This window comes from Megalobrama amblycephala, linkage group LG17, assembly GCF_018812025.1.
Source record: "Megalobrama amblycephala isolate DHTTF-2021 linkage group LG17, ASM1881202v1, whole genome shotgun sequence".
In the NCBI taxonomy this organism is placed as follows: Eukaryota; Metazoa; Chordata; class Actinopteri; order Cypriniformes; family Xenocyprididae; genus Megalobrama; species Megalobrama amblycephala.
In genome coordinates, this window is record NC_063060.1 from 48,655,205 (window position 1) to 48,681,437 (window position 26,233).

General features: G+C 38.8%; 1 protein-coding gene across 5 annotated transcripts; it reads right to left on the reverse strand.

Moving 5' to 3' along the window:
* Positions 1-842: 842 nt before the first annotated feature.
* On the reverse strand, positions 843-25,046 carry LOC125250810. Of its 5 annotated transcripts, XM_048163587.1 has the most exons (15): positions 24,939-25,046; positions 18,380-18,440; positions 15,725-15,803; positions 15,508-15,619; positions 15,285-15,410; positions 14,798-14,848; positions 14,671-14,724; positions 13,331-13,372; positions 11,466-11,525; positions 11,332-11,385; positions 9,043-9,102; positions 8,663-8,853; positions 7,478-7,637; positions 1,706-1,809; positions 843-998 (listed from the first exon to the last, which is right to left on the reverse strand). In XM_048163587.1, the coding sequence occupies exons 3-15, from the start codon at positions 15,800-15,802 to the stop codon at positions 963-965; spliced, it is 1,128 nt and encodes a 375-aa protein (XP_048019544.1). In that variant the 5' UTR covers position 15,803; positions 18,380-18,440; positions 24,939-25,046; the 3' UTR covers positions 843-962. The 5 variants fall into 5 exon arrangements, with proteins under 5 accessions (XP_048019544.1, XP_048019545.1, XP_048019543.1 ...); XM_048163588.1 differs by lacking the exon at positions 24,939-25,046 and having other exon boundaries at positions 18,380-18,741; XM_048163586.1 differs by lacking the exons at positions 18,380-18,440; positions 24,939-25,046 and adding an exon at positions 16,340-16,594.
* Between the last annotated feature and the right edge of the window lie 1,187 nt (positions 25,047-26,233).

The window sequence follows — 26,233 nt, forward strand, 5'->3', positions numbered from 1 at the left end:
GAAAGCTATCAAAACGTAGGCCTAGTTATCTCCATTGAAACTATTTTTTACAATGACATATTACAAATAACTGAATAATTGTTCATTTTTGATGAAGATCGTTTTAAGTAAAACTGTGTGGTTAAAATACCGTAATGCAACACAATTGTGATGTCAAGAGTGTTTTATTTAGTAAACTATCCAAAGATACACACAAAACTCCCATATCTCAGTCTGTCAATGTGCAAAAACTGCTACAAATGTCATTTTGTTCAGCATTTTAATTTGTCTGACATGTTGACAGGTTATTTAACAACTGTGTTCACAAAAGTGAAAGTAAAATTAACAGCAGACGACTAATATGGGTTTTTATTGCTCAAATACACAATATCCCAGCTAACAAAATTACGTAACTGTTACGTAACTGCAACGTAATTTGGTGACCAAACTTTCGTCGTGGCGACGTAACTAGTTACGTCGTGGCAACCGGAAAAGTGAAAGGTGCCTATACGTCGCCTCAACGTAACTTTGTGACGTTGCCAGTAAGTAACTGCGACGTCGTGGCAACGTCATGGCGACTTCGTGGATCTATAGTCGTGTGTTGGTAACCAGTTAACGTCGTGGCAACCGGAAAAGTGAAAGGTGCCTATACGTCGCCACAACGTAACTTTGTGACGTTGCCAGTAAGTAACTGCGACGTCGTGGCAACCTTATGGCGACCTCGTGGATCTATAATCGTGTGTTGGTAAGCAGTTCGTTATTTTAATTATTTAATCATACTATGGGTTGACGTCCCTATTTAACTTGTCCTCATTTTCCCAAAACTCTTTTAGAGGCATTTTCAAAGACATGAAAGACTCGAATTTGATTAATTCAGTTTGTTTATATATCAGATAAAGCATATAACAAAAACTGTAAACAGGTATAAACATGTAAATGAACAAAGTTTTTTTTTTTTCATTGAACTGATCACTCCACCACATCTACTCCTCCGTCGTCTCCTCCTCCACGACGTGTCCCTAAAACAAGAAAAATGAAAAAGAAAGAACAGGTGAGTGTTTTCACATTTTAACATTAAAATACACAAGGCAGTTATCACTGAAAGAAGCAGCAATTTCTATTCATAGTTCATAGATGTTTGATGGAGAAATTCTCTTTTCATTCACGTGTTCGTGCACGTGTTATGGGCCATTTTCGTTAGGATTTTATTTTATTGATACACTGCTTCTGTTTGGCTTTGCTGCACGATAAATCGCATGTGATTGTCATGCGCATCTTGTCAGTATAAACGGTTCCGTGATTAAATCTCCATCACCACTTTTATCCCTGGTATAAATCTGTTTTACCCATGTACATGCACTTGTTTTTTGTTGTTGTTTTCCCACTGTATACCCTGTTCTATTTCTTCTATTACTGTTGTGAGATGTATATGTACATAATTGCAAATAATTAAAAAAAATGTAAATTTCCATCACGTGCATTCAGAGCGGCAATTAATACGCAGAGCCGTAGATCGCTAGCAATATCCCGTTCATGATCGAATGCGATTCATCTGCGATTATGAACGCGATATTTCGTAGCTTGTCAGCGATCTACGGCTCTGCGTATTAAATGCCGCTCATCTGAATGCACGTGATGGAGATTTAATACGGAACCGGCTTTAATGACGAGATACGCATGACAATCACATGTGCATTAATTACAGAACAGTCTCTGCTTTTCATACCTCAGCACTTTTATTAATGTGCGCCGGCGCATGTTTAAGAGTCTCTGCCATTAAACTTTCGATCTCCTTCTCTCCAAGACCAGCTTTATATTTCATGACGGCATCTGGAATTAAACAGAAGTGACAGCCGTTACAGTATGTAAGTACCAGAACGTTGTTCATGCTTGTTTTCATCAGTGTGTTTAATCATATGTTCATTCGTCTATAAATTATATATAAATGTCAAGTGTATAATTGAAATACAATGTATACACTTATAAATTATTTAATCATACCATTTTGTCATAGAAAATCATACTAATTAAAGTATCTTTATAGAAATCTTTCCTCTGTCAAAAATGTAATGTTTAATTTTAGTAAAAAAAAAGTGTGCCAGAAAATGCAGAAAGGAGAAAGTCAAAACTGTCACGGTTCACTAATCCGCTGTCTCATACTGTTGTCTGTGTGTAGGTTTTGGGATGTGTCACTTGATTGTTCTGTGTGGGCGTCGCCGCTGATTGCTGATCAGCGGCAGCTGTGGATCATTACACCTGCCTATATAACGCCTTGTCTTTCGTCTCATGTTTGTCAGATCGTTTGATGAAGTCCTGGTGTTGTCCCGTTGTTTCTCGTGTTTCTTGTTCCTGGACTGGATTCTCGTCGCTGTTTCCTGTTACCTGTCTGTCTCGTTGGATTACTCGTTCTGGATTTCATTCACGGATACTCACACGGACACACGGACTCACCATTCAGGACCATCATTCATCACGGACACTTCATCGCCCATCGAAGTCCCTGTGTTACCCCTCTCCTGCTGTCTGTGTTGCTGCTGTGTGTTTTGTGGTCTACTTACCTGGCGTGAAGCTCTATTAAAGAGATATTAACTTGCAATTGTATCCAGTCTTCTTTTCCGTGACAGAACGATCTGACCCACCATGGATGCAGCAAGTTCAGCAGCTATCACGGAGTTCATTAACCACAGTATTTCTCGCATGGATCAGCAGCAGGAGAGCATCTCTTCCACCGGACGCGCTGTTCAGGCATTGGTAACACAGGTGTCCGAGCTCTCCCAGCAGCTGCAACAACTTCGCGCTCCCACTGCGCCAGCCCCGCCGCCTGTTCCCCCACCATCACCGGAGCAGAGAGACCTGCCTGAGCCCCGCCTTCCCGTCCCACAGAGCTATGCTGGTGAGCCAGATTTTTGTCGAGCGTTTCTTAACAAGTGTTCTCTTCACTTTGCTCTGCAGCCACGCACCTTCGAGAAGGAAGAATCTAAGGTAGCGTTTGTTCTAACCCTCCTGACCGGAAAGGCGGCACTCTGGGGAACGGCGGTGTGGGAAAATCAAGATCAATGCTGCTCCTCGTTCCCGGCACTCTCCGCCGAGATGAGGAGGGTGTTCGACCGTGCGGTGGCAGGAAAGGAGGCCGCCCGTCAACTCACCGCCCTGAAACAGGGCAACCGCACGGTCGCCGACTATACCATTCAGTTCCGCACCCTCGCGGCGGAGTGCCGGTGGAACGAGGAGGCGCAGTGGGATGTGTTCCTGCATGGGCTGGCCGATCGTATCCACCGTGAAATCTACACACTGGACCTACCTAAGACCTTCAATGGACTGGTTGAACTCGCTCTACGTGTGGACTCTCGTTTAAAGAGGTTAGAGCTTTTAGAAGAATCTGGAGAGAAACACAGCGGAGGCGGCAGTCGTTTTTCCTCCGTGGTGGATACGGTCGGTCCTGTTTCCGATCCTGAGCCCATGCAGGTGGGGAGAGCTCGGCTTTCCCGGGAGGAGAGAGAGAGGCGGAGGTCCCAGGGTCTCTGTCTGTACTGCGGGGCGTCAGGACATATCATCAGGACCTGCCCGGTAAAAGACCAAGCCCGATAGTAAATTCGAGGCTACTATCGGGCGGGATCTCCGCCGAGAAGTCCTCGCCAGCCACCCTCCTCCCGGTAAGACTGAGATGGGCAACGCATAACATCACCTGCGACGCACTTCTGGACTCTGGGGCGGAGGGCAACTTCATGGACATTTCTTTCGCACGACAACACGGTTTACCCACATCACCTCTGACGCACTCCATATCAGTCAACGCTCTCAATGGACAGTCTCTTCCCAGTGTTTCCCATACTACGGACTTCATCACCCTCGTCACATCTGGTAATCACACTGACAAGTCCCAATTTCTGCTCATGGACTCACCTCATGCACCTGTTGTTCTTGGACATCCCTGGCTCACTAAACACAATCCCCGCATCGACTGGCAACAAGGAACCATCACTGAGTGGAGCACCCAGTGTCACAAGTCTTGTCTTTTGTCTGCTTGTCCCACGGTGTCTGTTTCTGTTTTGCAGGAGGAGGCGGAGGATTTGTCTAACGTGCCCATGGAGTACATCGATCTGAAGGAAGTGTTCAGTAAGTCCCGGGCTGCTTCTCTTCCTCCTCATCGTCCCTATGACTGTGCGATAGATTTAGTTCCCGGTAAGTCTCCGCCTAAAGGCAAACTTTACTCTCTGTCTGTTCCCGAGAGGGAGGCCATGGAGAAATATATTTCTGATTCTCTAGCGGCTAAGTTCATCCGCCCTTCCTCATCTCCAGCGGGGGCGGGGTTCTTTTTTGTGGGGAAGAAGGACGGATCTTTGCGACCTTGTATTGATTACCGAGGGCTGAACAACATCACGGTAAAGAATACCTACCCTTTGCCGTTGATGTCTTCAGCCTTCGAGAGGTTGCAAGGAGCGTCCGTTTTCACTAAATTGGACTTAAGGAACGCTTATCATTTGGTCCGCATCAGGAAGGGGGATGAGTGGAAGACCGCTTTTAACACCCCCAGAGGGCACTTTGAATACTTGGTCATGCCCTTCGGGCTGTCCAACTCGCCTGCGGTCTTCCAGGCACTCGTCAATGACGTGTTGAGAGACATGGTTGACCAGTTCATATATGTCTACCTGGACGACATATTGATTTTTTCGTCGTCTCTCCAGGAGCACGTTCAACACGTCAGACGAGTGCTTCAGCGGCTGCTAGAGAATGGGCTTTTTGTCAAGGCGGAGAAATGCGAATTTCATGCACAGTCTGTTTCTTTTCTAGGGTACATCGTCTCGTCTGAGGGAATTCGCATGGATCCTGACAAGGTTAAGGCTGTGGTGGATTGGCCAAACCCAGATTCCCGTAAGGCCCTACAGCGGTTTCTGGGTTTCGCTAATTTTTACCGGCGTTTTATTCGCAATTTCAGCCAACTAGCCGCGCCTCTGACCGCCTTGACCTCCCCCAGAACGACCTTCAGGTGGTCAGATGCAGCCCACGCTGCATTTGCCAAACTGAAGAGCCGCTTCGTTTCGGCTCCCATTTTGATTGCCCCTGATCCTTCGCGTCAGTTCGTGGTGGAGGTCGATGCGTCAGAGGTGGGGGTAGGTGCAGTTCTTTCCCAGCGATCTCCCTCAGACGACAAGATGCATCCATGCGCGTATTTTTCGCATCGTTTATCTCCCGCCGAACGCAATTACGACATTGGTAACAGAGAGTTGTTGGCAGTCAAATTAGCGTTGGAAGAATGGCGTCACTGGTTAGAGGGATCGGGGGTTCCCTTTATTGTTTGGACTGATCACAAGAATTTAGAGTATATACGATCGGCTAAAAGGCTCAACTCTAGGCAGGCTCGGTGGGCACTTTTTTTCGGACGTTTTGACTTTACTCTATCGTACCGCCCGGGCTCCAAAAACATCAAGCCCGATTCTCTTTCTCGTATTTTTGACCCTTCCGAACGCCCGTCCACTCCCGAGTGTATTCTTCCCGAGACGTTAGTGGTCTCCACTCTTACATGGGAGGTCGAATCGAAGGTCCTAGCGGCCTTAGAAGGGGTAACGCCTCCGCCCGTATGCCCACCGAACCGTTTGTTTGTGCCGGAGGGGCTAAGGTCCTGCGTTATCAAGTGGGGTCATTGTTCCAACGTGGCTTGCCATCCAGGGGTTAATCGAACTAGATTTTTGGTCAAGCAACGATTCTGGTGGCCAGCTATGGCTCGTGATATTCGCAGTTTTGTTTTGGCTTGTTCAGTTTGTGCCACTGGTAAGACTTCCAACCGACCTCCAGATGGGTTACTCCAACCTCTGTCTGTCCCTTCGAGACCCTGGTCCCATATCGCACTAGATTTTGTTACCGCCCTCCCACCCTCCCAAGGGTATACGGTTGTTTTGACCGTGGTGGACCGATTCTCGAAGGCGACCCATTTTATACCCTTAGCCAAATTACCCTCTGCTAAGGAGACAGCGGTTGCGGTCATTGATCACATCTTCCGGTTACATGGCCTCCCGGTGGATGTGGTTTCTGACAGGGGTCCCCAATTTGTGTCCAAATTCTGGCAGGAGTTTTGTAAGTTACTGGGGGCGACGGCTAGTCTTTCCTCTGGGTTCCATCCCCAGACCAATGGTCAGACTGAGAGGGCCAACCAAGATTTAGAGCGAATGTTGCGATGTTTGGCGTCCAAGAATCCTTCCTCCTGGAGTCAACAACTCTCTATGATTGAGTATGCTCACAATTCATTGCCAGTGTCTTCTACGGGCCTTTCTCCATTTGAATGTAGTCTAGGTTACCAGCCACCTGTGTTTCCCAGTCTGGAGTCCGAGGTCGCGGTCCCCTCCGCTCACGCCTTCGTCCAGAGGTGCCGCCACACTTGGAACAGAGCCCGCGAGACTCTGCTGCAAGTGAGGGCGCGTACCAAGGCTAAGACCGACCGCCACCGGTCGGAGCCTCCCGTATACGTCGTGGGTCAAAAAGTGTGGCTTTCTACTAAGAACATTCCGCTCCGCTCCGTTGCCAATAAGCTTGCTCCCAAATTCATTGGCCCGTTTACTGTCACTAAAATTATTAGTCCAGTGGCAGTCCGCCTCAAATTGCCTCCGGCGTACAGGAGGATTCATCCCGCCTTTCATGTGTCCAAAATTAAACCTGTTTACCGTTCTCATCTTAATCCGCCTACTCCGGTTCCTCCTCCGCCGCGACTCGTAGACGGGGAACCAACCTATTCGGTTAATCGTATTCTGGACTCTAGGCGGAGGGGACGTGGATTCCAGTACTTGGTGGACTGGGAAGGTTACGGTCCGGAGGAGAGAAGTTGGGTTCCTGCTAGGGACATTCTGGATCACTCCCTTATTGATGATTACAATCAACAGGTAAGGAGTTCTGGGAACGCCGTGAGGCGTTCCTAGGAGGGAGGGTACTGTCACGGTTCACTAATCCGCTGTCTCATACTGTTGTCTGTGTGTAGGTTTTGGGATGTGTCACTTGATTGTTCTGTGTGGGCGTCGCCGCTGATTGCTGATCAGCGGCAGCTGTGGATCATTACACCTGCCTATATAACGCCTTGTCTTTCGTCTCATGTTTGTCAGATCGTTTGTTGAAGTCCTGGTGTTGTCCCGTTGTTTCTCGTGTTTCTTGTTCCTGGACTGGATTCTCGTCGCTGTTTCCTGTTACCTGTCTGTCTCGTTGGATTACTCGTTCTGGATTTCATTCACGGATACTCACACGGACACACGGACTCACCATTCAGGACCATCATTCATCACGGACACTTCATCGCCCATCGAAGTCCCTGTGTTACCCCTCTCCTGCTGTCTGTGTTGCTGCTGTGTGTTTTGTGGTCTACTTACCTGGCGTGAAGCTCTATTAAAGAGATATTAACTTGCAATTGTATCCAGTCTTCTTTTCCGTGACAAAAACAATCTGATGTAATGGCAGCTTTAATATTTCAGTGTCAAATTTGTAGCAAATTTGTCTCTAACTAATCTTTGTGACTCACGTGTGATAACTTTGCATGTTGTTGTTTTAATCAGAGCCAGCTTCTTTCGCTTCCCATGCAGGCTGTAGTGGCACCATACGTTGTTGGTGGCTACTGCCCGCATTACCCTCCTTACACACTCTCCTGGATTGGCCCCACCGATAAGGCTGAGATGGTGTGTCTGGAAGAAAATGTCATTTGTTGACATGCTAGTAACCAAAGGTAATAGTATACTCATTATGCCATAAAATGTTACAACAGTTTAATTATCTGTTATAACATCAATGATGACAGAATTTTCATTTTGGGGTGAACTAACACTTTAAGAGGTAAGATGTAAAATAAATGTATTTCAAACTAGTTTACCTAATGCTAAAAAAAATGAAATTGGTGTTGAAATAAAATCTGCAAAAAGAATGTATAATGATGTTGGAACATTTAGTTTTTTGTTCTCTGAATTAAAGGATTAGTCCACTTTTAAATACACTTTTCCTGATCATTTACTCACCCCCATGTCATCCAAGATGTTCATGTCTTTCTTTCTTCAGTCGAAAAGAAATGAAGGTTTTTGATGAAAACATTCCAGGATTTTTCTCCTTATAGTGCATTTCAATGGCTACCAACAGATTGAAGGTCCAAACTGCAGTTTCAGTGCAGCTTCAAGGGCTTTAAACGATACCATATGAGGAATAAGGGTCTTATCTAGCGAATCGATCGGTCATTTTCGAATAAAATACAACCGTTTATGATTTATAAACAAAATATCGCCTTGAACGTACTTTCCACTTCCGCGTTCTTCATAACGCTTACGCTGAATGTCCTACACCTTCCCTATTCTACTTACGGAAAAAAAAAAAAAAAAACTGGCGCCGCGTTCGTTCCGTAAGTAGAATAGGGAAGGCGTTATGAAGAATGCGGAAGCGGAAAGGTGATATTTTGTTTATAAATCATAAACGGTTGTATTTTTTTGTCTGGTATCGTTTAAAGCCCTTGAAGCTGCACTGAAACTGCAGTTTGGACCTTCAATCTGTTGGTAGCCATTGAAATGCACTATAAGGAGAAAATCCTGGAATGTTTTCATCAAAAACCTTCATTTCTTTTCGACTGAAGAAAGAAAGACATGAACATCTTGGATGACATGGGGGCGAGTAAATGATCAGGAAAAGTGTATTTAAAAGTGAACTAATCCTTTAAGTTGGCACCCACCACTTTCTTTCTAAATTCAGGGTCCTTAAGGTGGTTCTCAAGCTCCTCCAACTCCTCCTTGCACTGAGCTGTCTTGAGATCCAAGATATCGTCCTCCCTTTGACGACCCTGGTTCCTCCGCAGTAGAAGTAAAATTTCTCTCTGGGAGGCTGCCAGGCTGTCTACTTTCTGCAGCAGCGACTGCAGTGTTTCTGCAATAAAGGTTTTTTTTATTTTTATTTTTTTTTTATAATTCAAGTATTAAAAAATGTAACTTTTATGTTATATATGAACAGAATAATAAAAAAAATAAAAAAATAAATAAATAATTTAACCATGTAGGTAAACGCATTTGTTGTACACCTATTTAATCGTATTTAAACACATCTTGTATCTTTTACCTTTGAGGTTGTTCGGCATTGAAACATCTCTAGGAGGCCTTGTCCATGGTTGTCTCTCCACTGAAAAGGTAACATCACAATTCTGTTAGACCATTATGCAGACAATTTAATTCTTGAAGTACAGAATAGGTGAAAAACAGTAAGTTTGGGGGTTAAAAAGCGACAGTTACATTTTGTCCATTGTTGTTACTTAGGGTATGACTCTTTGTACAAAATAAGTTATTTTGGGTATTTTTGGCTTCTAAATAAGCTGTTCTGCATTACAGATGTTTTCATGTAGTCAATACAAAATAATGTTTAAAAAATGACTTGTGTTAAAAGTTCATGAGTTCCTTGTTTTTTTTTCTGAGCGGTCAAACAGAACAGAATAGTCCTGCACCTGCTTTTTTGCTTTTTTGTTTTGTTTTTCAGCATCTTCTGCAAGTTTGAACCCTTTCCAATAGTGATGATACATTAAACTTATGTTTTCTGGGAAGCTTGCATTTTATGTAGCTTAAGAATAACATAACTAATTGAACAAATGAGATTTAAAATGATAGTTCACCTAAAATGAAAATTCTTATTTACTTACTCTTTAGCCATCCTAGGTGTATATGACTTGGCTTTCAGAAAAACACAGTCGTAGTTATATTAAAAAAATAATGTATATAATGGTAGTGAATGGGTGTTGGATGGGCTTCAAAATCCATCACTCCACATGACTCCAGGGGAGTTAATTCAGTTGTTACGTCTGACGTCACGCGGCAGCGCTTCCGGGTCCAAACGCTCTATCTCATACCACAAGAAAACAACAAATGGTGCTAATATACACACGTAATACTACAAAAAAATATACAATTATAACCTTTATCTCCATACCAATATTCCAGATGCCCAGACAATTCATCTTTTATAATTCGTTAAAATATTAATAGCTCTGACGCTGTGAGCATGGAGACTGTTGTGTAGACTGTAAGTATTTAAAATGATTAACTTTTTAAAATGATTGATGTTTAATATGAATAAATAGCGCTCATAAACAGCCGTCGATGGCATTTGCCAGGGAAACGAGTCGAGGCTAGGACCCGGAAACGGCATTCCTTACGTCACGACTTAACAAGTGGATAAAGGCCTTCTGAAGTGAAGTGATGGGTTTTTGTAAGAAATTATCCATATTTAAAACTTTGTAAAACCTTATAAATTAGCTTCCAGCAAACCACTACACAAAGTGAGTTACTGTGGAAGAGTAAACTTTGACCCGATGTATGAAGAAGTAAGTTCCGGTTGGATTTGTCTAAAAATGTTAAAGTTGTATTCACCTAGGATCACATGAGGGTGAGGAAATCATGGGGTAAATTTAATGTTTGAGTGAACTATCCCTTTAAACATAATTTACATATACTGTTCAAGTGTATACACACTCTGACTCTTAATGCATTCAGGTTGCCTTCTAACCCTAAACGTTCTGGATTAGAGATCACAAACCAAAAATTTACCAATCAGCTGTGAGCAAAGTGACAAATCTCTGATGTTAAAATGACACCCCTCCAGTTTCTCTTGTTCCAAATTGAAGGTCACTATACAGTAGCGATCCATTCCAAATTTGTATTCCGTTCACTTGCTAACTTCCCTACACATTGTGGACTGAGGTGTATGTCCTGATTGCACTGCAAAGGTTTAAATGGAATTGCACTAAGCCTCATTAAAAATGCAACATAAAATCAATGGCTGTTAATGGTCAGCATAAGATAGCTACAGATATTATGTGATTATATTTTAAAATAATACACACATTCGTTTGGGGTGGGGGGTAAATTAAGCATGATCTGTTGTGATGTCACAACAAAGGTTATTGAAATTATGAAATTACCTAAATGCTTTTTTGAATACATGTGTCATCACAGATTTAAAGTATGTAATTTATAGATTATTTTGGACAGCACTGTAGGAGCTTGCAGCTATGGACGGGACACTCTTAGCACCTTTTTGAAATCTTGGCATCTTAACTAAAGTTCAAATAACCAAATGTTAGTTAAAAGTGGGCATTGAAATGGTGCTACTTGACTTGAATTGTAAATAAAATGTAAAAAACAACAACAACCCTCTTATTTTGTTAAAATTAACATCTTGCATGTTCTGCCACTGCTTGAATGAACTACACAATGCACTTGATCTGTAACAAGTTGTGTGTACGTTACAGTAGTGAACTTGCATGTCTTATATGTAGTATAAAAATAACTTTAATACATATGCTACTCTGTTGTTTGCTCTGAACTGATTCTTGACAAATTTATCTACAGATTTCTTTACCATTTGCATGTTCTGTTGCTGCCACTGAGGATCGTCTGGGAGGCTCTTCAACATCTGCAAGCAAGATGAATACACAGTTGTTAAGCTTAAGTTGGAGACCACATATTCTTCAGTCACATTGATTGAAATTCTACCTTCAGGTAAATCTTGTGATGTGGGAACTGAAGGGTCACAGGTGGGATGGTGGGAAGGTTCTGTGAGGGTTTTAGATATTTCAGTTTGTAGAGTAAATTACTAGTATTTGCATACAGTTAGGGGTGTGTGATTGTGTTGTCTATGACAATACTATTATTGTTGTTTTTAACCATGTGTGAGCTTGGATATATTTCAAAAAGCAAGGTGAACTTACCATCACACATACCTTAAACCTCCCACGTGTTTAAATTATCGGTAATTTGGAATCCAAAATTCTACATAAATCCTTATCCCAACAAGGTGTAGACGCCAGTCAGGTTTATTCATTATGATTATGACAGAAGGTCTCACAAAAGTGGCAGTTTTCTCTGATCTGACAGCTTCAGTGATTTATAAAGGTAGCACTCTTTACTTGCTTTCTATGTTATTCAATTGCAGATAAGTTTTTCATTAGACTTGGACTTTTCCTATTTAATACTTGTGCACAGAGAGCACTAACATTTAACATTTAAATGTTATAATAGTGACTTTATAATGTCTAAATGTAAATTCAAAAGCAAAATGTAAAAAAATATATATTAGGTAGTGGAAATGGCTGATAAGCCAATAAATGCTGCTTTGCTTTTCGCTATCTTTGAAAGGCATCTCAGGCATGCAAGTGCAGATTCTATCTCTTTGAATGGAGAAACATCAAATTCTTCAAAGCTGTTCACCAAGCTTACAATTAAATGTCTCTTTGAAATCACAGATAAAGTCTTTGCTACAGATCATGGTTTTGGAACCTAAATCCCATGAGAAAGGTTTGGGTCAATCAAAAAAAAAAGAGTTCATGGTATATGTGATGGTTAACCTTGATTTCTGGAATGCATTACTTTTCCCAAATCTTCACTTGCGTCTCACCCATTTTTGTAGGCAGATTATAAATAAAAATTGAATCAAGTGCTACGAGAGCTGTAGCTGAACACTAATGTTGAAAAGCCTCTTTCATTTTACATAACATTATGGAAAGATATTCTGGACAATTTATAAAAGGAATAGCAAATTTTATTTTCAATTATGCTTTCCATATGTGGACGCATTAAATTGTGACATAATCCAAACATAATTGCAAATTTTGCATTACCGTTTGTGTTTTCGCTTTCGCATATGCATACGCACAGTGACATGACATGTTATGTCATTTTACAAGATCTTTTCTCATTAAAAGACATCTTTTCTCGTAATGATATGTTTTCTTGTTAAGATGGCATCTTTTCTCATAAAAGGATTTGCAATTTCGTTTGTATTGTCACAATGTATGCGTCCACATAAAGAAAAAGCAATTGAAAGTACAATTTGCAATTCCTTTTGAAAATCGTCCAGAACTTCCTTCCATATAATATACCTCTGTAAATACAATTTAAATTCATGTCTTGCACACTTTAATGCCCTTTGAATGGAACATATACGTTCACTTCAATCTGGAATCATGGCAGAATATCCTGTAAAGTCCACTTCACTGGGCACTTACAGTTGAATAGAACAAACGTCTAAGTGATAAGAGATACATACAAAATATGCAGAGCGGGGGGGCATGAAGGACAGAATTAAGAACCGCTTATTTTAATGTATTCCATTTAAATTCTTAGCACATTAAGGCACTTTTAAATAACAATTTGATTTCCATTGTTCCACTGTTTTTACTTTGCACAGAATATGAAGAATATCAAAAGCTTACTAGCACAAAAACGCTAAAATACTGTCTTATCAACAAAATCCCATTAAAATTACAACTGTATATCACACACCCCTAAAGTGTATTTCCTTTTCATATGGTGCTTTATTTTCTGTGATATTTGTAAAAAGAAAGTCAATTTTTTTTTACTTGGGTGCAGTTTGGGTGGATCTGGAAGTTTAGCTGCTTCTGCTGTTAAAACATAAATTGATTTTTTTTTCATTAGATGAAACTTAACATCAGCAATTCAGTATTCTCTTATCATATATTTATATATTATCATATATAAAATGAAACTTCAATCAGTGAGAATTTTTTTTGTAGTGTATTTCATACATAAGGATTTTATGTCTCATAGTATAAAATAGGAAACTATCGTAATATAAAATAGGTCCAAACTTAGCAAAAATGTTCAATATAGCGCATTTGCTGATAATTAAATGGCTAAAATGTGAGATGAAACTCTGAGCTCATGTAACTTTTTTTCATGTAAAAAAAAAAAAAAAAAAAACTTTTCATGAGTCTGAATTTATGTCAGAACGGCTTTACAAATGATTTACACACATCCATTCTGCTTATAATTCATGAATGAGGCCCAGTGAACTAGAGGGACATTTCAGGGTAGGAGATGGACTTTAAAGGGATAGTTCACCCAAAAATTTTAATTCTGTCATTAATTACTCACTCTCATGTTGTTCCAAACCCGCAAAACCTTTGTACATCTTTGGAACACAAATTAAGATATTTTTAATGAAATCCGAGAGCTCTCCTACCCTCCATAGACAGCTACTATGGTCAAGGCACAGAAACATAGTAAGGATATTGTTAAAATAGTCCATGTGACAGCAGTGGTTCAATCATAATTTTATGAAGCTATGAGAATGAATCATTTAATGATTTCTTCTCTCCTGGGAGAGTCTGCTAGTTTGCCAGTAAACAAGGTGCAGCAGCAGCACCACATACATGCGTCGTGGTAGTCTTGTTAATGGCGGCAAACTCTCCCGGGAGAGAAGAAATCATTGAATACAGTTATTTCTGTTTTCTTTGTGCACAAAAAGTATTCTCATAGCTTCATAAAATTACAATCGAACCACTGCTGTCACATGGACTATTTTAACAATATCCTTACTATGTTTCTGTACCTTGACCATGGTATGACCCTTGCGGAGGGTCAGTGAGCTCTTGGATTTCATTAAAAAAAAAAAAAATCTTAATTTGTGTTCCTAAGGTGAACAAAGGTCTTACAGGTTTGGAACAACATGAAGGTGAATAATTAATGACAGAATCCTTTAAAATGAACTTTGAAATCTACTACTATATTCTAAACTACGTTCTATTTATAATACTATTTATTAAATGTCCTTTTTTTTTGATAACTTGTGATTTATTGAATAGGGTTTAAGAAATTATAATTTGATCAGCCTAAGGTTAAGCACACAATGTACAATTATATTTTCCATGTAAAGGTGAGTATTGGAAAAATATTATACCTTTGTCTGGCCTTTTTCTTACAGCTGTTGCCTTGAGGCGAGGAAAGGGTTCATCTAAATGGCAAGCACAATATTAATTACTTTAATGCTGGAGCTGAATTTAATAATTTGAAATTTGCAGATGTACCTTGTCGCTTTCTCTTTAAGTTAGGCATCCAGGTGGCATTTCCCCACTCATCTAAAACAATAAAAAAAAAAAAATAAAAATGATTACTTCATTCACTTATTGAAAAGAAAGGGGTAGTTCTCACAAAATTAAAAAAAAAAAAATCTGTCATAGTTTTCTCACCTTCAAGTTGTTTTTTTCTTTGTTCTGCTGAATACAAAATAAGATATTTTGAAGAATGTTGGCAACAGTTTCTGGTCCCCATTGACTCCCATGGTATTTTTTTTTTCATACTTAGAAAGTCAGTGAAACCCAGCAAATGTTTCATTACCAACATTCTCTAAAATATCATATTTTGTGTTCACCAGAACAAAGTAACTAATACATGTTTAGAACAACTTTAAGGTGAGTAAATGATGACAGAATTTTCATTTTTGGGTGAACTGTCCCTTTAATGTGACATGTTTTTCATTTTTAGCCATTTATCTGGGCTTATAATGTCTTATACCATCGCTGCTGTCTTCGAATCTGCTTGGTTTTCTGGTTGGCCTCTTAAAGTTATTACCAGTGTCACTTTCTACAGAGGAATTCAATTCAGCATTTTTACTCCACCTTAATGCCTTCTCGAAATCATCTAGGGATGAGATGTTAATGGAATTAGGAAATCAAAATGTCTTCACAATTTATTTAAGTAATAATCTGAAAATATCCTGCCATAAATTAAACTTTACCAGTTTTGGCAAAAACACGGATTTTTCGTGTGATCCATGTCTCTTCGTCAGGGATTTCTTCTTTTTTTGCCCGTTTTGTCTGATTGTTCGGAGGCCAGTAACTTAATTGTTGCTGAAATTTGTAAAGAAAGTCAAAAGTTAACTGTTACCTAATTAGGAAGATTTTAACTTTCAAGATTAAATTATTTATGTGGGTTGGACTTGTGAAAGGTTATACCCCATCATCTTCAAATGTCCAGCACTCTGCTACAATTCCAACCAATGATTCTTCTAAAAATTCTACAATATAGTACATGCTATAAGAAAAAACAAAACAATGTTAATTTATTGAAAATGTCACTTATTACACATTTCTTAAAGAATATATGAGACCCTGGACCACAAAACCAGTCATAAGTAGCATGGGTATATTTGTAGCAATAGCCAAAAATGCATTGTTTAGGTCAAAATTATAAATTTTTCTTTTATGCCAGAAATCATTAGGATATTAAGTAAAGAGCATGTTCCATTTGAGATTTCATAAAAATTTTCCAATGTAAATATATTAAAATGTAATTTTTGAATAGTAATATACATTGCTAAGAACTTCATTTGGACAAATCTTAAGGTGATTTTCTCAACATTAAGATTTTTTTTTTTTTTTTTACCCTCATAGCCCAGATTTTCAAATAGTTGTATCTCAGCCAAATATTGTCTTATCCTAACTATACTTCAATGGAAAGCTTAATTATTCAGATTTCAGATGATGTATAAATCTCATTTTCCAAAAATTTACCCTTGTGACTGGTTTTGTGGTCCAGGGGTCATGTATGTATGTGCATATAAATCTCACATTATCAATGTCAGAAATTCAATGTTGATGCAAGATGGCCATGAACGTTACTGTGTCCCCATGATTGATTCTGATTGCTCTCTTCTCCACTTGTTCTCTGGGGATCCATCTCATTGATGTTTGTTTTTTGTTGTAATTGTATACTCCCACAAGAAAGGAGTGGCATGGCTCGACAAACATTGGTAGAGGATTATGATAAACCCTGCAAAGGACTTCTCCATCTTTCTCCATTTCATCTGTGATCTCACAGCCATTCTCATGCAGCAAGAATGCTTTGTCCTTGGCACTAACAGTTTTTCGCTCTCTGTGTTTTTCAAGAGGAGATGACTGCCTTTCCTCTATTCTCTTGGCGACCTGTCTCAAAGGGTGTTTTCCACTTCGCACCATCCTCTTCATGGTATGCAGGTATGATTCGAATTTGAATGCGCTGCAGTTGTCAAGCCCATTAAATTGCACAGCGTCATCAGTGATGTGGAGCATAGAGTGGATGTTGTACACTATAAACTCCTCACCATAAAGCTCTCGTCCTCTACAGACAAAGTAGTGCAGCAGGTTTCCTGCATACTCCGAATGACTCTTGACTAGTGTTGGTGACACTAGCAAGCACATGGCCACACTGAAAGCCAGAAAATGTTGATACAGGTCATCCTCAAGGATTCCTTTCAGCACCAGCTTGCCTGTGTATAACATAAATTGTCGAAATTCTGTAGCCTTCCACCTCTCAATCTCACCAAGGCTTCGAGGTGTGCGAGAAAAGATGGATGGTATTTCATTTTTGATTTGAAGAAGCCTATTGCTCACTTCTAGTTTTTGAGTGCTGGAGAGCCTCACTCCTCTCGCTCCACTGGTCCAACTAAGTAGCAGCTTTTTCATCACTCCCAGGCACGATTGATGCATGTAATCAATCGGAAAGCTTTTGACCATATCAATGGAAAGCTGGGCCAGTGGTGTGCTGACTTTGTGATGTTCAGGCTGAACCTGGCTTCGGAATGATGCATCTGTTCTTAGAGTTAGGTTTTCAGTGTCCTGAAAGGTCACTCTGTTAAACCATTCACCCTTTTGGTCACACTTATCACAGCCATAATAGCCAGAGTATAGCTTTGTGCCCCGGACAAAAGCCTTCGCTGGAGCATCGCAGACTATGCAGAGAACATTTATGCTATGTTTTTTACCTTTGCATTGAATGCCGTTTGACAGAAGGACTTCGAGGTCTGCTACAAAATCCTCTAAAAAATGCAGATCATTTGGCCGGTTGTTTCCACAAGTTAATGTGGTTGGGAAAACAACAGTGGGATTGAGATGGATGGCACAGAGGACAGGCCACATAGCTTTCCCTGAGCTCTTGAATAGTGGTAGGCCGTCAACATTAAAAGACAAATCGATGGTGTCATGGTTATGCAGCTCTTCAACAGGGTACTTTTCCAGGTGTTCCAGTAGCTTTTGGTGGAGGGGGTAGTGGAAATATTCCATTCCAGATTTCTGTATGGTTGCTACATGCCTTGGTGTTTTCAACAAAGTACGGGCAGTGGATGGAAGGTCAGTGTGGCCGTGTTGCTGAAGGACCTTTAACAGATGGTCAACGGCATTATTTTTGACTTGGAATTTGGATGCCCAGGTTGCCAGATCTGTTGCCAGTGATGATTTGTCTTCCATGTCAGTCAGGTCTTCCTGGTCAGTCGTGTCATTTTCATCAAGGTCCATGTCTTCCACGAAGTTATCATCCCAGTCACTTTCTTCCCATGCATATGATGTTCCAGTGGACAGGTGGTCTTCCATAGAACTTAATGCATCATCAGAGTCAGTCTGACACACTGGGACTTGTTCTGGATGATTTACTTCTGTGTTTTGTTTTTCTATTTTTTTAAAAACACGTTTGGCAGCTCTCCAAGATCTCAGATATTGCCTTTCTTTCTCTCTCTTTTCCTCACTCATTGTGTAATGTCTAAAATTACAAAATAATACAATCATGTGTTCCTAATGGCAAACTGAATCCCTTACAATAAATACAATGCTCTACCTGTTAAAGTGTGTTTTATTTACCTCAGTCAGGCAGTTTGATAATGTCTATGAAAAGATCAGACTGCAGAGGCTGAGATGGGGGCTGCAAAAAAAAAAAAAAACAATGGGGAATGGGTGGACATACAGTATTGTTGAACACAAGTCAAAGTTTATTTATAAAGCTTTTTTTTTTAGAAACAAGTTTTCGCCAAAGTGCTGTACAAGCCTGAATAAGACAATATCACAAATAGAATAATAAAATAAAAAATATTATGAAATATTATAGAATTAGATTATGTGTTTTTGCTCTGTGATATTGTATAAATTGTGGATAATTTCCACAGATTTCCTATTCACAACACGTTGAAATTCTGAATGTTTTTAGTGATACACGTCAGGGATCCTGTAATTATGATCTTGACTGATCTGCAGAAAGAAAAGTCCTAATTCCAACTGAACACCTCCAGTGTGATATTTAAATGCAGACCTTGTGCCAAAAACACATCATCAAGCACCAATGACTTGAACATATGAATACAGTCATTTTAGACACTTCCAAAAATGTTGCAACAGAAATTGAAATACAATTTTTAAATATATGAATTCTGTTTCCATCTTTGTTGCCACAGTTTTGGAAGTGACTTTTCTGTTCTAAATTAGGGGGAGTCACAATATTTTTGTCCATATAGTGAATGCACAAGTCACTGGTGTTTGGTGATGAGTTTTTGGCTCAAGGTTTGCATTTAAAGTCTTACCAGAGGTGTTCAGTTGGGATTAGGACTTTGCTTTCTGCACACCAGTAAAGTTCTTCCACACTGACTGATTTGAATCATTTCTTTTTGAACCATGACTTATACACAGAGACATTCTCATGTTAGAATAGTAAAGGGTCCTGTAAAATTGGAAGCACACAATTCCCTAGAATATCATTATATGCTTCAATATTAAGATTTGTACTCATGGAAATGACCATAAACCTGTTCATTAGAAGGGGGTGTACCAATACTTTTGACAATATAGTGTATTTTAACATAAAATTGTGTCAAAGATTTTTGGTACACATAATTTTAAAGGAGTTACTTCCCTCGGGTTGCCGATTAGTGGCCCCAAGATGGAAAAACAAGACGCTACAGGAATACTTTTGGTCCTGCGGCAATTGAGGTTTTATATAATAAGAAGAGAAATGTTTTAGTATATGCAATAGTTAGTTAAATGCAAGAAGGGATATGCATGTGTTTGGTGCAGCCTGTCATGATGTTATTAACCGGTATGTTTGTTGTAAATGTTGTCTTGTATGCGTTTTCTTTCTGCAAAACAATTTTACCTGCGGGTACGAAATGAAGATACCTTGACCTAAATTTATTTTGGTTTTATGGGAATTACATGTGTTTTGAACCAAGCTGTGTAAATGAATTAAAGTAAGTTTAAAAAAAAAAAAAAAAAAAAAAAAATTGGTTCCCTGCGCATGCGCAGTTGCGCACACAGTTGGTTTGGCGCCTTTCCAGTCAGCTTACTCGGTATGAGACAAGTTGAACTTGAAGGGTTTCATCTGTTTCATCATTCGACCAATTTGCACAGTAAGTAATATTTCATCTTATGCATTACTATTTATCACAATAACTAGTTTGTTGACTGACTCAAAAGAATATAAAATGCTCGGGTTTAGAACGCATCTATTGGACAAATTTCAGCGACTAATCATACTTGGCGCGACTGCACTAAGGCCTAATTTTACAGATTTTATGTCACGCAACGGAATGTACTTTTAAGATATTTTTTGGAAAGAATGTTGCTTTATAAACGCCAATATGCTGCTTGTTCATAAAGAAAGCTCCTATTTAAAAATTGCTTCAACGGTTCTGAGCTCCAGCCGTCATCGGCCGTTTCCGCCGAGAACAGCTTTAACGTTACCCCCGTTAGTACCAGTAACGTTACAGCTGGGCGTTATTAGCCGAGCGCCTGCCGTATTTAGTGGCTGAAAAACACTGGTGACACACGGCCTACATAAACACGCCAGTTTAGCGTGTGTTTATATAGAAAAACAATTGAATGGACAACGCGTTCTGTGTGAAAGGCCTCTAATCGTTACATCTGCATGTTACCAAAAAAATAAAACTTTAGTTGCGATTTATGGGTTTGAGTGAGGGGGAGATTGAGCTTTCTTTTTTTTGTCAGTCAACGACTGATTATGTGTTTTTGCTCTGTGATATTGTATAAATTGTGGGTAATTTCCACAGATTTCCTATTCACAACACGTTGAAATTCTGAATGTTTTTAGTGATACACGTCAGGGATCCTGTAATTATGATCCTGCAAATATCTTTACTACTGAAACTCTTCATTTTGCTAGCTTTAATAGTGTGGTAAATGTATCCAGAACGAACAATAATCATTGTGTGCTTGCTTTCATTTGAGGTGTTCTCTCTACATGCATGTGACTACAGACAGAGTTCCCAGGTTCACATTTGTAGCCCAGACCCAGAGTTTTGTTCCAACAATTTGCACTGTAAGTAATATTTCAATGTGGAGCATCATTTAATACAGTAAACAATCTATTGACTCAAAATAGTGGTTATGAAGCATATGTTCAATGCTAGGCAAGGGTTGGAGTTAAAATCATCATTTGTGTTTAGGGCTGTGACGGTAGGCATGACAACCGCGCCACCGCGGTGGTGAAGTTGCCACAGCGGTCGTGGAGTGTCACCGGCGGTAGTGTGACGTCATATATAATATAATATAATATATGATATATATTTCAGAGATCGCGATAACTGAAAATTTTCTGTCTTTAATGGAATTTGTTTAGCAGTGACAGGAAAAAATCTGCAGCCCGTCTGTCATTTTGACAGATTATGTAGTTTGTAAGTAAGCTTGTTGTAATTCCCACCCCTGTCCAGTAGGTGGTGTGCGCGCTCCAGTGTGGCAGCAGAGCGCGAGTTCAGTCTCCAGAATAAAATGAAAACGATGTGCTTGATTACACACAGACCAGTTTAAGTAAATTGTATAATGATTGAGGCCCCGTTTACACGTACATGGTTATTTTGAAAAACGGAGACATTTCCCTTCGTTTGCGCCCTTCATTTACACGCAAACGGAGAATTCACCTCTGAAAACGAGTCTTTTTAAAAACTCCGGCCAGAGTGGAGATTTTGAAATTCTTCGTTTGCACGTTTGCATGTAAACTGAGACAAACGGGTGTTTAGGCAGCCAACGTCACAGTATACGATAGAGCTCGCACATATGTCAAAAGTGCGACTTATGTTTACATGTGATCATGGAAGCGTTTAGAGTAGCAGTCGCATTTATGTTGGTGCAAACTCTTCTCGTGTGTTTGCATTCGCAAATACAGCTGCTCTATTATGTCGAGGAGCAGAGACGAACGAGTGCTCGGAAATCAGCATTTTTGCAACAACTTCAAATCACTTCAAGAGGAATTCTGGATTTTTTTCGGGATTCTGATTGGCTTACGTGGGCTTGAACTGCTCGTTACACTCTTGACGTCATACATACACGGGTACGTGTAAATCAAAACTTTTCTGAAAACTGACATGTGTGCACGATGTTATTTTTGAAACCGGAGAGGTTGACGTTTATGAAAATAGCCGCCCATGTGTAAACGTAGCCAAAGTTACTTATGCATTCTTAAGTTTTTTTATTTTTCTTGCTGACTAAGTTTATGGTCAACGAATGGCTTTTCTGATGTATAATGGTACGTGACATTGGCTTAATTGATGTGATACAGATTTCGGTAAGCTACTGTATCTTTCAACATTTTTTTTTTATTTTCATTCATGTTTATTTCATTCTGTACAGGAGAGGAAAGGATGATCGCATTCATTTACAATCTGTAACGAGTTCAATATGAAAACTGAAAGTGACGCAGCTTGTCTTTGATCAACTTTCTTTTCATAGTATAAATAAATGCAAGCCTATGCCTATTTGCTTACCCTGTAAGTTCGTAAGGTCTTATCATTAAAATATAAATTATGATGGATTTTTTTTTTTACGATCCTGTCCATCAAAATGATGGCTAAACGCAAGTCTAACACAACCTCTAATTAATATATATATATATATATATATATATACAAACCCGCCCGCCCTTCGGACCCCACCACCGCAACACCGGCGGTTGTTGGCGATTTACCACCGCGGTAGTAAAAATTTGCCACCGTCACAGCCTTATTTGTGTTCTACTGAAGAAACAAAGTCACCTATATCTTGGATGCCCTGGGGGTAAGCAGATAAACATCAAATTTTCATTTTTGGGTGACCCCTTTAATGATGTGTGATCTGACATTATCGAGTTTGTCTCTCACAGCCAGAGAGTAAACGGATACACTACGAGATGTAGTCTAAAAGGTTAGACTAGTGCTCATATGCATTTATAGTGCTCATTTTCACTTTGTGATTTAATAATAATCAAATTTATAATATTTACAGACAAGTGATGTCCATATAAAGAGAGAGGCTATCCTCAGAGCTCAAACTGAAATTTGCTACACGTATGCTTCCATAGAAAACTAGCATGTTAGTTACTTATGCATTTAAAAGTGCCGGTTGTCTCAGTGCTGCACGAGCTCTCTCTCATCTTCACGAACGCGCGCGCGCACATGATCATTGTAAAATGAAAATTGTCGTGCTTGGTTTAAAATTTGTTCTTGCTTGTGTTATTTTTTTTGTCAGAAAACATTTTTAATTATCCACCCGTGTTTTTAAGATTCGGTAAATGACGTACGCTTTAGTTAACACAACCCCTCGTTATATGTCGGACTAACTTCTTGATATTCTTGAATACTCGATTCGTTTTGCTCTTATTGGTCCTTTCTATTAATTGTCAACTGTTTTCTATAAATATGTTTGGCAAACCTTTAGTCAGCGAATGTTTGTCTTGTTTATAATTCAAAGACAGCATGTTACAAATAGAAACCCCTTTTTTTTTCTTTGGGATTTAAAAAAAATTCTCATAATATGACTATGCAATGTTTTTTGATTACTTTATACATTTTATGTAGTATTTCTTGTGCTTGAAGTTTTTAGGTAGGTCTTTCGTCTGTCTTTGTTCTTTTGTGGTTTGTTTTCTTTACTCTTTTTTGGTTTGTTTTCTTTGCTCTTTTTTTATCAATGTTTATATGTCTTCAGTTTGAGGGTTTAAGCCTAGTATTAGTTTTTTTTTTTTTTATCTGTATAATATTGAATATTGAAATTGGTGATAAGAATTATGAAATGTAAATGGAAATAAAAATATATATCAATCTTATTTAAAGCAAAAATAACTATATCATTATCATGATATAAAATTACTCATATCGTGATAAAAGATTTTGGTCATCGCCCACCCCTACTTGTCAAACAGTTATGAATCACAAACAATGTTTAATAACAATGTCTAATAACAGTTTCTTTTTATCTAAATATAGGACAGTCAAAGAGAAGACTTCTTGAGAGACACGACAAACATTGCTATGGGCACGTGCGTGATTAAAAATGATTAAAAACGGACATTATGAAGATTTTGGAATTGTTGTTCGAGTAATTCTTTAGCAGATCAAATCTGTTGCACAGGCCTGTGTATTGATGCTGGGTGTAATATATGTTCTTAAAGGATTAGTTCACTTTCAAATAAAATTTGGTTGAATTTCGGTTGAAGGTCAAAATGATAGTTTTAGTGCAGCTTCAAAGAGCTTTAAGCAATACCTTACGCTGGTATGTCCTACACCTTCCCTATTGTACTTGTGGAACAACCGCCGCCAGTTCTGTTTTTTCTGTAGGTAGAATAGGGAAGGAGTAGGACATATAACGTAAGCTTTTTGAAGAATGCAGAAATTCGGTTTTGGCGGAAGCATGTGCAAGGCGTTCATTTGTTTATATAAATCATATACAGTTGTTTTTTTTTGTTTTTTTTTTAGAAAATGACCGCTTGTTTTTTCTAGATAAGACCTTTATTCCTTGTCTGATATCGTATCGTACACTTTGAAGCTGCACTGAAACTGTAATTTTGACCTTCAACTGTTTGGAGGCCATTGAAGTCCACTATATGGAGAAAAATCCTGTAATGTTTTCTTCAAAAACCTTAATTTCTTTTCGACTGAAGAAAGAAAGACATGGACATCTTGGATGACATGGGGGTGAGTAAATTATCAGGAAAATTTTATTTGAAAGTGAACTAATCCTTTAATTTGGCATACCCAAAAGAACTCAAATCCTGGATCATCAGAAAATCTTAGATTTGTAAAGTACCGCAGCAGTCTCTGAGGGGTTAAATATTTTTTACTAGCTGAAATGAATTAAATTAAATTTCTGATATCAAGAATTTGATTTCTTTGAGTAATGATGTCATTGTAAGTCGCTTTGAATAAAAATGTCTGCTAAATGAGTAAATGTAATTAGTATGTTATGATGAAACCTCATAACAAATCAGAGATGCTGGATGCTAGTTTATTTATTTATATGCTCATTTACTTAAAAATAAATAAATATATTAATAAGAACCAACCCCCTTAATGTCTTAAGATATTACTAACATGCTGCATGATGTTGCTTTAATTGATCTAAACTCAAATACTGAGTTATTTGACAGTCAGTCAAAATGTGTACTTACAAAGCCAAAGACGCTCTCGTGATGTGGCTCTTAAAAGAGCCTTTGGGTCTATGTAGCTGCTGAAGACACAAGCGAAAGAAAAAGAAAAGAAAGAGGACTGAATATGAGTCTTATGTCTGTACAAATGAAAATGTTTTCAGTTTCATTGGTGATTATTGAGAAATTAGTATGTTATGATGAAACTGGCAAATCAGAGATGCTGGATGCTAGTTTATTTATTTATATGCTCATTTACTTAAAAATAAATAAATATATTAATAAGAACCAACCCCCTTAATGTCTTAAGATATTACTAACATGCTGCATGATGTTGCTTTAATTGATCTAAGCTCAAATACTGAGTTATTTGACAGTCAGTCAAAATGTATACTTACAAAGCCAAAGACGCTCTCGTGAATGTGGCTCTTAAAAGAGCCTTTGGGTCTATGTAGCTGCTGAAGACACAAGCGAAAGAAAGAAAAAGAAAAGAAAGAGGACTGAATATGAGTCTTATGTCTGTACAAATTAAAATGTTTTCAGTTTCATCGGTGATTATTGAGGAATTAGTATGTTATGATGAAACTGGCAAATCAGAGATGCTGGATGCTAGTTTATTTATTTATATGCTCATTTACTTAAAAATAAATAAATATATTAATAAGAACCAACCCCCTTAATGTCTTAAGATATTACTAACATGCTGCATGATGTTGCTTTAATTGATCTAAGCTCAAATACTGAGTTATTTGACAGTCAGTCAAAATGTATACTTACAAAGCCAAAGACGCTCTCGTGATGTGGCTCTTAAAAGAGCCTTTGGGTCTATGTAGCTGCTGAAGACACAAGCGAAAGAAAAAAGAAAGAGGACTGAATATGAGTCTTATGTCTGTACAAATTAAAATGTTTTCAGTTTCATCGGTGATTATTGAGGAATTAGTATGTTATGATGAAACTGGCAAATCAGAGATGCTGGATGCTAGTTTATTTATTTATATGCTCATTTACTTAAAAATAAATAAATATATTAATAAGAACCAACCCCCTTAATGTCTTAAGATATTACTAACATGCTGCATGATGTTGCTTTAATTGATCTAAGCTCAAATACTGAGTTATTTGACAGTCAGTCAAAATGTATACTTACAAAGCCAAAGACGCTCTCGTGATGTGGCTCTTAAAAGAGCCTTTGGGTCTATGTAGCTGCTGAAGACACAAGCGAAAGAAAGAAAAAGAAAAGAAAGAGGACTGAATATGAGTCTTATGTCTTTAAAAATAAAAATGTTTTCGGTGATTATTGAGGAATTAGTATGTTATGA

What these genes read in the sequence shown, in the direction of transcription:
- LOC125250810 (XM_048163587.1), bottom strand. Translation starts at nt 15,802, where the DNA reads ATGTACTATATTGTAGAATTTTTAGAAGAATCATTGGTTGGAATTGTA. An exon ending in AAGAAAAAGGCCAGACAAAG is followed by an intron (nt 13,373 to 14,670) that starts GTATAATATTTT and finishes ATGTTTTAACAG; the next exon opens with CAGAAGCAGCTAAACTTCCA. An exon ending in ATCACAAGATTTACCTGAAG is followed by an intron (nt 11,386 to 11,465) that starts GTAGAATTTCAA and finishes TCTTGCTTGCAG; the next exon opens with ATGTTGAAGAGCCTCCCAGA.